Source organism: Nannobrachium achirus, assembly GCF_963921795.1.
Source record: "Nannobrachium achirus genome assembly, chromosome: 18".
In the NCBI taxonomy this organism is placed as follows: domain Eukaryota; kingdom Metazoa; phylum Chordata; class Actinopteri; order Myctophiformes; family Myctophidae; genus Nannobrachium; species Nannobrachium achirus.
In genome coordinates, this window is record NC_137825.1 from 45534885 (window position 1) to 45547869 (window position 12985).

Here is a 12985-nt window from a genome sequence, read left to right on the forward strand (position 1 = left end):
CTGCGGGGCTTTGTGCAGACACAGAGCCCCTGTAGAAGGCCGACCCGTCCTTGGCGATGGCCCACACCTGGTTGACCGCCCCGATGGAGATGGACTTGAAAGGCTGGTCCGTTCCTACGTGGAGCCATGACGAGCCCTGGAGAGCAAAGAGTCTTTTTTTAAATGACCATCTGACCTCTAATGTAGGGGGTCTTCAACGTTTTCAGTCCAAGGACCCCTTAGTTGAGAGAGAGATGAAGCAGGGACCCCCCACAACCTTCGTGGATTCCATAGAGTTTCATCGTTTGACAGCACAATCATCAGTGTATTTTGGATTCATGTCAATTTGTGTTTTCAGATATTTAACCACTTGAACCGTCAATACTTAATAAACTTGACCTTTCACTCTGTACTTAGTCCGCTCTTTTCCCCCTCTACACCAAAGCTCTTTGCCGAAAATAGCCGATCTACAAGCTCGCAACACCTTGCAGCGCGAGTCATTGTGAGCTTGTAGATCTGCTATTTTTGGCTAAAGTTCTCCGAATATGGACACCAGGGTTCAAGTGGTTAATATAGAAAAGGAGAAAAAAAAGGTTTCTATCACACAAAGATTTGGAGGACCCCCTGTAGTAAATCTGAGGACCCCCTAGGGGTCCCGGGCCCCCTGTTGAAGACCCCTGCTCTAATGACATTCCTAGGGCGGGGTTCTTTTGCTGCTTTCGCTGTGAGCATGTGTCACTTCTCATGCGTTTTGCACTGACCAATGGACACTTTTTGATTGGCACTACACTGATAAGTAGTATATTACTGTAAGTATTATTATTGCACCTATGTAGCACTAAGCTGGCCGAGTGCAGACGTTCTATGACCCTGAAGGGCGGGGATACACGAGCCGCAGAATCTCACCGGGAGTCTCCGGCCAATAGCATTTGTTCACCGATTTCTTCCACTGTTCACAACAGTACTTTTTCATACTTTCGCCTGTAACTTTGTAACCTTAACTGCTGTGCCGCCTCTGGGCGACTGATTTTCCCTTGTGGGATAATAAAAGATATCTGCAGTATGTATCTATCTACGGTAATCTCAACGAATCGATTAGCCACATAAAAACCCCAGCATCCATACTGTGGAGAAAGCTTTCGCAGAAAATTCACAATAACAGAAAATACGCTAGAATAGAGTCCCGAGGGACTCAACCATAATGGGGTTTAAGTGGTTCATTGTGAGCTTGTAGATCTTCTATTTTCACGATTTATTGGCTTTTCTTTTTAAAGGTTCTCAACCTTATCAGGCCGCGACCCCCAAAATAATCATTTTTAAATTAGTTACATTTTGTGTAACACGGTTCTATTGTGAAATAGCCGATCTACATGGGCTATTCTCACAATTTCTGCTCCTAATATTTGACAATTTCGCCAATGTTTAATTTGTCATTTTAGAGGTATTAAAAAGTCCTTAAATTGTCACTTGTGGAGATACCCTCTATACACTTAAACGTTATGTTGGTTTGTTTACTGTTGAGTGAGAAAACAATGTTGCACATTAAGTTCATCATCTGGGGACCCCCCAAAATAATTTGGGGACCCCCCTGAGGGTCCCGACCAACAGGCTGGACCCGGTGTTGATCTGGGACGTGATGGACAGTCGATGATGTCAGTCATGTATGACGTATCTATGGAACTCCTTATTCAGGCAGTGATGCCATCTGCTGCGTTATCAGTGTGGTTGCCCCTTATTTGAATCTGGTTGGCAAACCATGCGAGCAGTAGTCGTCCGTGCCTTGGGAACTTTCTTCCGAAATCTATGAGATTCAATTCGTCAATGATGTCAATTTGTCTAACGGTTCCCTCAGTGGGGAGTGCCCATAAGTCTGACATCTCATTAGTCCTACGTTGGTTAGGGTAAGGGTTAGCATTCACCAGGTTAGGATTCACCAGTGTCCCCAGAGGCTTTTCCCTTTTTTCATCTTCTTCATCTTCTTCAACTTCTTCGCCATTGGTTCTGTGATGCCAGCAGAGCGCGCGGGTAGGGTGACGATAGCTGTCTGTGGGTATTTATGTGGTCATGTGCACAGACATATAAAGGTAGACGCCTCCTCCGGCTCTGGGGCGTTGGTAAAAGAGGACAGGCAAGCTTCCGGAATTCTGAAGGACGCCTCCTTGTTGCGTCACAGAATGGGATGCTCGGTAGGCCAATCAGATGCTCCCTCTTTCCCACAGCAAGGGGCAGAGTGCCTTCCACAGTTCCGAACTTCCGCCCGTCAATGAACTGTAGCGCGAATGAGGTATCTAGCTTTTTATATCTGTGGGTATGTATGTGGCCATAGTTGGCTATGGGGCCAGCCAATGAGGAGAAAGTAACACGGAATGACTAGGCGATGACTATATAGGGGAAAATTAATGCCCATACTTAAATGGAATATCTCTGTGTCAGTCCTTGTCCCTTTTATGCCCATACTGTATATGGAGATCCCCGATGTCATCAATAATATTAAGCTCATATCTTGGACATAATATGTATGATGTCAAACATCTAGGATGTAAGTCATCTCCATATTTGGGAAATGTTTAATTTTTGCATTTTCCCATTCAAGTCAATGGAGAAAATGTATTCACTAATATATATAAATTAAACTATATAACGTACTGTATCTCTCTAAGCAAAATGCTAGCACACGATTCCTGTTGAAGCCGATCGATTTGACATAATGGCCCAAGTGCGTGCCACCAAAACTGTGGGAGGAGTAGCACGGCAAAATAAAGTTTATCTGGAAAGATGGGAAGACGGATGGATGATGATGATTCACAGGGGTGATCACAAATACTATACAGAAAAGATTTATAATGCGTTTAAAGCCGCTACCACCCAGAGTGCTGTAGCGCAGACTGCACCGCTCAGTTCACACGGGTGTGATTATTTTCATTCAAAACTACTTTTTGGGGGAGATACCGCCATACCGTTGGTAAACAGTGACTTATAAATCCATACCGCCCCAACCCTACTTTTAAAAATCACACCCAATGTGAAGTGAGCGGTGGTCGTGCTTGCATAACGTCTTCAGACTAGGATTTAAGTCTAGGATGTACAGGCTACAGACACACACACACAATGCTATGGCAAAACATGACATGTACAGGCTACAGACACACACACACAGCCATGCTATGGAGCGGTCTACCACCGCTCAAAAATATATATTCAAAGATTTGCACAAAGAAAAACAAGATCTACAAGCTCGCAGCGCAGCACTCGGTGCCACGCTGTGAGCTTGTATATCTGCTAGTATTTTTCAATAGCTAAAGTATAGAATATAACTGCTGGACCCTGACTCACAGTAGGGCATTCACGAATAGTGATTTTTAGTATTCGAATTATTCGACCTCAAAGTATTCGAATAGTCGAATAGGCGAACAGTGAAAATAGCCGATCTACATGCTCTGTGAGCATGTAAATCTGCTATATTCACAATATTTATCTGCAGAACCGAGTCACATTAAATGTAATACGTACAATTCCAAGTGCTTGTCAGGGAAGGGGTCCCCAGTTCAAACATGTTTATTTTGGGGGTCACTGGCTGCATAAAAAAGGTTTGAGAAGCCCTGGTATAGAGCATTAACAAATTCATCCACCAGGGGCATTGACAACTCATTCTTATGACTTCCTATCTAGCCAAGCTTTATAAACTATATATGTTTTTAAAGAGAAAACAATAATAATAAAAAAAAGAATATTCGACTTCGGTGAAAAACATCGAATAGTGACTTTGATATTCGAATATTGGAATATTGGGTGAATGCACCATGACTCACAGCAGGCGTCAGTGCGGTCACCCCCAGACGACACAGCACGTCCCCCTTGTTGCTGATGGCCCAGAGAGGCACCGCCTCCACGCTGCACTGAGACGAACAGGGCAGGATGGTCACGTCGCTCAGCGGGATGGGCGGGACTTCCTGCCAAGGCCCAGTGGTGGTCAATTTACACTTCCTACGAGGACAAAACAAACACGCCTGTAAGAGTTGCAGGCTCGCAGCTGCATTGTTCCAGGGGTAATGTTAACTAATACAGCAGATACAGTATGTTTCACGCCACTATTCACTAAAACGAAATTAAAGATTCATTGTTACCATGTTTCTGTAATAATATTTTTTTACGGTCAATAATTTCTACCGGCAAAGTCTCCCATAGGAGAGTCCAGTCATTTTAGGCCAAAATTAGGCTAAACCTCAAACAAATTGCAATAGTAGCAAACTCAACTGATTTTGTATCCTCAATATGTCCTTAGTGAGGGAAAAAAAGTCCCAAGGAATCCCACCAGGGCAAAGTTTTGAAAACGACCTACCTACCTTCACTTACTATACATACAGTATAAAGGAAAAAATTACTGAAAAAAAATCTGCTTCAAGTGGGATGTGAGGGGTCAAACTAGGGGTTTTTAATTATTCTGAATCCATTGCAATCATTTGTTTTGCACGAAAAACCTTCCTTGGGCAAGAAATGGCCACTGAAAACGATGGTTTAGTGATGAGTCATCAATTTTCAGTCTTTTGGGGTCCGTTTTTAGCCCAAGGAATGTTTTTCATGCAAAACAAATGCTTGCAATGGATTCAGAATAATTAAAAACCCATAGTTTGACCCCTCACATCCCACTTAAAGCAGATTTTTTCCTTTATATTGTAGTGTATAGTAATTGAAGGTAGGTAGGTCGTTTTCAAAACTTTGCCCTGGTGGGATTCCTTGGGACATTTTTCCCCTCACTAAGGACATAATGAGGATACAGAATCAGTTGAGTTTGCTACTATTGCAATTTCTACTTCCGGGTGTCTTTCGACTTCCTTCACAGGTGTTACTGATGATACTAATGAAGGCTCTGTTCCTTTCTGCTCAAACAGAGTCAGGGTGCTGATATTGTGAATGTTGGCTCACTGGAAAGACTCTGCTACACCAGTGGGTCTCAAAGTGTCCTTGAGTGGGTTTCAAATGTCCCCATAAAGATGCAAGGGTCCATTTGCTTCCATTTGTTGATTCCATTTGTACAGAGTTTATGGGGGTCCTTGAAATTAAAGAACCACTGTACAATAAATCAAACAGAGCCTTAATTAGTATCATCAGTAACACCTGTGAAGGAAGTCAAAAGACACCCGGAAGTAGAACAAAATGGCGTATATGCATAGAGCCCATTGAGTCTCTGGAGAGTTATTGGCTCATAGTCGGGAGAAAAGTCATCACTTTTCACAGTTTTGTGGGGACGTTTTTAGCCCAAGGAATGTTTTTCGTGCAAAACAAATGCTTGCAATGGATTCAGAATCGTGAAAAAACCCTAGTTTGACCCCTTGCATGCTAATTAAATCAGATTTATTTTTTGTATTCTTTTCCTGTATAGTGAAGTAAATGGGACAGTGAATATACAAATGGCCATAACCTTTTTCCGGCAGAGAGCAGGCCTCTCATTCTGTGTACCTAAACTCATACAGTGCCAGGCGACTTTTAGAGCAACTTTCTCACTATGGAGTTCCCTGCCAAGCAACTTTGGGCGACTTTTACTTAGAATTTTTTTTTTTTTTTTTTTTTTTGGACCCAATTAAATCTAGTAAACATGATTTCAATCGCGATTTTGCATGTTCCACCCCCCATACAACCCCCATCTTTCAAACATGGCAGCCATTTTTGTTTACATCTGAAGAAAACATTATGGCTGATAAATCATGAATGCCTGAACGGATTTCCAATCTTTTTTTTTTGTTTGAAAGCTGTGAACAGCCTGCACAAACATGGTGCATGATCTGTGCATGGGCGTGCATGATCTGTGCACTATAAATTACATGGGAGTCTATGGAGGCTTCTGGCACTAGTGCCACTCGAGGGGCATTTTAAATTGGCAGTAAGTGAGTTAATGACCAAATTAATAGAGAAAACTAAAATAAAAAGTACGCCATGACATTACAGGTCCTCTAAAACTTTGGGCCAGTGGCTCCCCGACTATTAGGAAAATATAAAATATAAAAGAAATCAAGGCTTTAGGCTTTAGAAAATAAGTCGTTTTTTTGGGTGAATTACTCCTTTATGCCTCTCTATGAACAAAACTTGTTTTTTTGCCCATTACCTGATAAATACAAATATAAAAGAATGACCCCATGTTTATTAAATATATTGTTAATGCAGGATGCTTTTACACAAAAGGTATGTCTTTTCTTGTTGGACAGCTGAGCAAACGGTCAAAAAAAGCAGCTCGCAGCGTGTCGGACCTGCTGAACAAACACTGCGAAGGTAAACAACCGCGTTGCATTTCTACGAACCTGGCCCATCGCCTGCGACGTACAAAGTCCTTCATCGTCTTATAGCCATGATATGACCTGCATGGAGAGACGAAGAGGAGTGAAGGGAGAGAAGAGAAAACAGAAATTAACCCATTTAGGCCTAGAATTATTGAATGCTTTAGCTAGTGAAAAATAGCAGATATACAAGCTCACAGCTTGAGCTTGTAGATCTGCTATTTTTGAAAAAGTTGTGAAAATGTGTGCAAATCTTTGAATATTATGTATTTTCAAAGCGAACGTTTGTAACTCAAATTTTGCCTCTGGGGGGTGGTCCCTGGAATGAAATATTTTGAGATGGGTGTCCGTGGCCAAATAAATATCATTTTGGGGGTCCTTCACAGGAAAAGGTTTGAGAACCACTGACATAGTAGTCTCTCAAGAACAGACCAACTGAGCTCCAGTTAAGTGAAAAGGACCTTTTCTTTGACGATGGCCAGCCAGATTGCTGACATAAGTGGCGTTTCCATAAACTTAATCGAATTAGGGAAGCGAATTATCATAAATATGCATTAAGACAAAGCGAATTTAGCATGTTTCCATTTGCGGGTGTCATTCGAATTAGCGACGTCGCAAGAGTTGATCGGGCTGATTTTTTTCAGACCGAACCTGAGCACTGCACCGTCTGCACGTCTGACTGCTGTCACTCGGTCGCTGTCTAGTAGTGGGAAGAAGGGATTATCAGTCGTCATCATCATGGCCCCAAATCACTTTTAAATATATTACAATTGGCGACGAGTCTCTTACGAAATTGGCAAGAGTTCCTCTCAATACATAAAGCTACGATTCACCGGGAAAACCGCAGTCACGTCGCTGCACAGTGGAAGTTTCAGCGTCCTCTGGAAGGTCAGGTGGCCGATCTGCAAGCTCACAACGCGGCGCGGAGACGTGGATGCGAGCTGCAGCTGCTGTGCCTGTGAGCTTGTAGATTGGGCACTTCAGGCACGCAACACCGTGGGATGAGGAAGGGTTCGCTCGCCACCGATGGCTTGAGGTGAAAACGGGAGGAATTTACACATGGTCCGTGTCACTCCGTGTGTAACAAACAACAGGTTTGTTTTGTGGGCTAACGCTATACCATGGACAAAGTGGCAGGGGAAATGGACCTAGAACGTCATACTTTATTCGAATGTATTGTCTGACCCGTTTCCATTCACTTTTGCGCATTTAGTTTATTCGATTAAGCCTCAAAATCCTCCTCCTCCAAGCGGATAATCTTTTTTGCGGATAATTAAAGTTTATTCGCATTTTGAAGTGTTTCCATAAAAACATTTTGCGACTAAGCTGTTAATGCGCAAAAAGTGGCTTTATGGAAACGCCACTATAGAAACATGTTTTTCAAAAAATCTTAGCAGGATTCAAAAGACACTTACAGAATCGGATCAAAATTCTAATTTTCACGATTTAAAAAAAAATGCAGATCTACAAGTATTGTATATCTGCTATTTTTCAATAGTTAAAGCATAAAATAATGATACACAATGATGTGTACCCGTTCTAAATGGGTTAAATGCACTTTCTGAACTGTGGGAAAGAACGTGATTTCAACAGATGCAAATGGCAAAGAAGATGCTGTGTGAAAACTCACGCTGGGAAATCTGCAGCGTATTGCCAGCCCTCCCTGTCCGACCCTCCTGAGACGCCGTAGTCAATAGCCCAATCAGACACCTGCAAAGGCCAAATACAGGAAGTGAACCAAGGAAGTCGCTGTAGCTGTAGTCTCGCGTAGCCAGACAACTATTCCACAATCTCCGAATGCTATATAGAGACAGGAACGACAACTTCCGAATCCGAACGGCGAGTATCGGAAGTAGTCACTGCTGCACTGAACTGTAGTCCCATTGGAAACATAACAGAAGCACACTAACACAGACAGAGTCATTCAAGCACCATATTCTTGTTATGCAGTGTATAGTTTAAGAAAACATATGAAACATCATGGAAGTAACACCAACAACACCAGAGAAAGAGGAAATAATAACGCCCCCAAAAATATTGAAAGAAGACATAACGCTTCCAGTAGGACATGTTATTGCTACTGCACCAAGGGAGCGGGTGCGTCACATCCACTCTATCTCGCACTAATCCTATCTATTTCCGTCCCCCAGACTGTATGCCGGGAGCATTTGCAAATCGCGGAGGCAACAGTTTGGCCACGTGAGACTACTATAGCTGTGATCAGTAAGCGAGTGTGTTATTCCTACCGGAACTGATTAGAGATGGGGGAGGAGTGTGTGTGTGTGTGTGTGTGTGTGTGTGTGTGTGTGTGTGTGTGTGTGTGTGTGTGTGTGTGTGTGTGTGTGTGTGTGTGTGTGTGTGTGTGTGTGTGTGTGTGTGTGTGTGTGTGTGTGTGTGTGTGTGCGCACACTTACCCATGTCCAGTGAGGGGAAGGGGGTTTACTGTTGGTCTTGGTGCACTCATGAAGTCCAGAAGCATCGCTCCACATGTAGCGGTCCGTAGGCAGGCCTCTACAACGCAGGAAGAATGCTTCAAGTGAGTCAACAATGACTGCACCGTTTAAAGGACAACTTTGGGTTTTTTACAACAAGGGTTGGCATGTACTGCTTTCTATCATTTTATCGATTTTAATGATGTTGACTTAAAGTTTTACTATGTAACTTTTTTTATAAAACAAATCTTAAAATTGTCCTAACTGTTAAATCGCTAAAGTTTTAGAACACCCACTCCGTTATTTTCAGCTTCTGAAGCCTTCTCTTTATATGTTTTCTATGAGCCGTGAGGGGGGGAGAATTTCGCGCCATGATTACGTAATCTGCATCATCTGTATACGTTGTGTATACGTTGCCCAATCACATCGCCGATCATGCACACATGGTACACTACCGGCCAATGCAGCGCATCTTGAAGTGGGGTCGCCATATTTGTAGTCGCCCGTGTGTCTCTTTACTCAAAAGGTAATTCTCGCCTACCAGGCAGGGTGAAATAGTCCGTTTCTCCGGAATGCCTGAACGCACAGGAACCAGGGACCCCTCTAAAGATAGCTCTCGGCGTTGTGGAGGCAGACGCGGGGGTGTGAAGGTACGAAAAACGGGCGAAAGACGCGAACGCGACCGCGGTTTGCTATATGGCTACTGACCACTAGTTGAGAATCTTACACAGTATAGCTTTAAGTGGGTGGGGGCATGCGTTCAAGTGGCTAAATGTGTCTTTTTAGACACAATAATCCCATTCCCAAGATGCACCGTAATCTTTAATGGGCAGCTCTGACTTATGGTACTGTAAATACTATAGTAATAAATAACTTGTGTTTAAAAAGACATACTTAGACACTTGTACACATGCCCCCACCTACAGAAATCAAAATCGCAAAAATTGCTAAAACGAAAAAAGTAAATGAAAACATTTAACTTTCATGTTTTCCTTTCTCTAATTACAATATAGAATATGAACCTAAAGTTGTACTTTAAAGAAGAAAAAGAAAAATCTATTTTAGTTAAATGTTCAACCTTTCACATTTTCCGGGGTTTATTTCAGCATTTCAGTACGTCACCTGTTGCTGTAGCCGTTGACTGGGTTCCACCTCTGGTTCTCATAGATGTAGACGCTCTTCACGTCCGTCTGGGTGTGGATGTTGTCGGTGCTGTTGGCCAGCTCCTGGTAGAAGCCTCCCCCGTAGCCTCCGGTGTACACCCAGGCCGTGTGGTCGTAGCCGATGCCCCACACCACCCCGGCACTGCTGCACTCCACCACACGCAGGTGGCCCCCCACATGACGCCAGAACCTAGGGCACAGAGCAGCAGAGCAGTGGTTTTCTTTTCAAACATTGTAATTTGAAGGTCTCTCCTTAAAGTATTTTATTTATTTATTTATTTGACAGGGACAGTACTCATTAATCAACATGTCAGTTTTCACTTCTATGTAAATGAGCCAGAGATAGCCATAGGCTAGTTTTCATCTGTAGTCCCTGGGCAGGCTGTACATAAGTAGTAAGAGGCTATCCATACAAAACATACAATACATACAGTACAGTACAAAACAATACAGTAAAACATTTAGGTCACATAACCATAGCAAGTTGAGTGACTCCAGTCCAGTGACTGATGGAGCAGATAATAATTATAGCAAGTTGAGTGACTCCAGTGACAGATGATTTGAAGGTCTCCCCTTAAACACCTTCTAAGCCGCGGCAGAACCCCCTGAACCCCGGTACTGCCGTGCAATCAGCGTTTTATTTATAAACATATTTTAAAAAACAAACACACCAAATGATAAACAACACGCGCGGGTCGTTCAGTGCAAGCCAGCAGGACGTGCACACACTACGTGTTTGGGCGGCCACTTACTTAGAAGCTGCTGCTGGCTGTATTTCTGCCGTTCATTTGCATGGAGCGAGATGGGGTAATCCGCGAGAAAAAACAGCGTTCGAAAGTACATTACGTCCTCGTCGCACGCACATCGATCTAATTCCATGTATTCCACTCATTCCGAAGCCTTGATTTCGCCTGTCGTCTGGTCGAAGAGAGAGAGGGGATGGGCTAAACCAGGCTGCAGCACACACAGTGAAGGGGAACGTAATGGCCGCTCGTGGAGCCAGTGGCAGAGCCAGCCGATGACGTCATCACGTTTCTGACGTGATCCGATTGCACAACATCTCTTAAAGAGACAGAGCACGACCTGCGACTGTATTTTTCAAAAAATTATGATTAATTTCATAAATTACGGCGAAGTACGGGAATAGACGATTGGCTGATGGGACCCAGTAGGAAGTCCGAGGGAGTGCGGCCAGGCTTAGAAGGTGTTAACTTTGAATGGAACCAAATGTTTGGTTCCACTTGTACACTGTCAAAGTTAACAGACTTGTAAGGGTCAATTTAGACACCCATAAAGGAACCTAGAGACTCTCTGAAATCCACTCTACTGCAGTAGAGTACAGAAGAAGAGCTTTACACATTTGATACCTGTTTTGATAGTAGTTGCTTCGTCAAAGCAATGTGTCTCTGAACTACGGTTTAGTGCTGCATTGGGGCTTAAATGATGTGTCCATGTTTTTAGCTATGTATTAACTTGATTATGAATTAGAAATATTAGTTCTGATAAAATAATTATCAACCTCTTGAAAACTATTAAACTGCATTGGTCTCACTAGCAGGCTCTCTAAATCAAAACTTTGACAAAATTGTGATTGATGACTGTAAACTGTAAAAATAGTGCTGTATGATTATGCAAAATTCATTAAGCAGCCCTACTATAATTATCATACTCCAGAACTATTCCTATCTTTAGGATAGCAGAGGAAAAACACACTGAAGGCAGAGTGGGGGCTTTAGATCTAGCAACAGTGTTGTTTTTGACAGCAAATTTTGATTTAGTTTTAGTCATAGTCTTTTGAATAAAATGTCATTTAGTTTTAGTCATAATTTAGTCACCTGAAAAGTTTTAGTTTTAGTCTAATGTTAGTCGACTAAATATCATAAGATTTTAGGCGACTAAATCTACAGTTGATTTAGTCAACTAAAATGTATTTTGGCAGGCCTTGATGGCATCGTAATGACTGATTTAACACTTGGTTGCGTGCTGAAAACTGCGACGCGTTGTGAGCTTGTAGATCTGCTATTTTCAGCACGCAACACCTGAGAGCAACCAAACGTAAAATGACTCTCTTCTCCACTAGTCCCTCCCTAACATTTTAGTCTAGTTTTTATTTTGTTGACGAAATTGTCAATATATTTAGTCTTAGTTTTAGTCATCACAGCTTAGTTTTTATTTAGTCTTTATTTTGTTTCCGTCAGTGAAAAGAAAGCAGTCGACAAACATTTTTCGTCATAGTTTTAGTCGACGAAATCAACACTGCACTGAAGGCAGAGTGGGGGCTTTAGATCAAGCAACACGGGTAGTGCTGTTCTTACATGAGGTCGCAGGGTGTGGGGTAGGGCGTGGCCTCCAGACCAGGGGTGGGCTCGCTGACATAGATGTCCCCTTTACAGGTGACCGACCAGATGGCCTGTTTGGACGGAGGGCCCTGGATCCCCCTGGAGTCACAGCACGACGCGCTCAACAGAGCCAGCTGTAGAGCCACAGGCAGGGAGGGAGACAGAGATAAATGGTGAACCACTTTGTGCGTACCACCTGCCTCTTTAAATTTAGGCCTAAAATTATTGAATGCTTTAACCAGTGAAAAATAGCAGATACAAGCTCACAGCGCGGCGCTGCGAGCTTGTAGATCTGCTATTTTTGAAAAAGTCGTGAAAATGTGCACAAATCTTTGAGTAAATGTATTTTCAAAGCGAACGTTTGTAGCTCAAATTTTGCTTCTGGGTGGTCCCTGGAACTAGATATTTTGAAATGGGGGTCCGTGGCCAAATAAATATAATTTTGGGGGTCCTTCACATGAAATGGTTTGAGAACCACTGACATGGTAGTCTCTCAAGAACAGACTAACTGAGCTCCATTTAAGTGTAAAGGACCTTTTCTTTGACGATGGCGGGAGAGATTGCTGACATAGAAACATAGGTTTTTCAAAAAACCTTAGAAGGATTCAAAAGACACTTATAGAATCGGGTCAAAATTCGAATTTTTACGATTTTTCAAAAATAGCAGATCTGCAAGCTCGCAGCGCGGCACCCGGTGCCGCGCTGTGAGCTTGTATATCTGCTATTTTTCAATAGTTAAAGCATAACATAATGATACACAATATAGTGTACCCGTTCTGAATGGGTTAACTTTACAACAGTAC

The 12985-nt window shown here is 42.8% G+C and overlaps 1 protein-coding gene across 1 annotated transcript in view; it reads right to left on the bottom strand.

Moving 5' to 3' along the window:
• Window positions 1-12985, bottom strand: part of tecpr1a (tectonin beta-propeller repeat containing 1a) — a 56380-nt gene that overhangs the window by 7795 nt on the left and 35600 nt on the right. Inside the window, exons 16-22 of the mRNA XM_080748270.1 lie at window positions 12159-12316; window positions 9803-10033; window positions 8663-8759; window positions 7879-7958; window positions 6273-6329; window positions 3789-3963; window positions 1-136 (exon numbers count right to left, since the gene is read on the bottom strand). Of these exons, the coding sequence (XP_080604396.1) occupies window positions 1-136; window positions 3789-3963; window positions 6273-6329; window positions 7879-7958; window positions 8663-8759; window positions 9803-10033; window positions 12159-12316 (934 nt within the window). The remainder of the gene's footprint in view (window positions 137-3788; window positions 3964-6272; window positions 6330-7878; window positions 7959-8662; window positions 8760-9802; window positions 10034-12158; window positions 12317-12985) is intronic.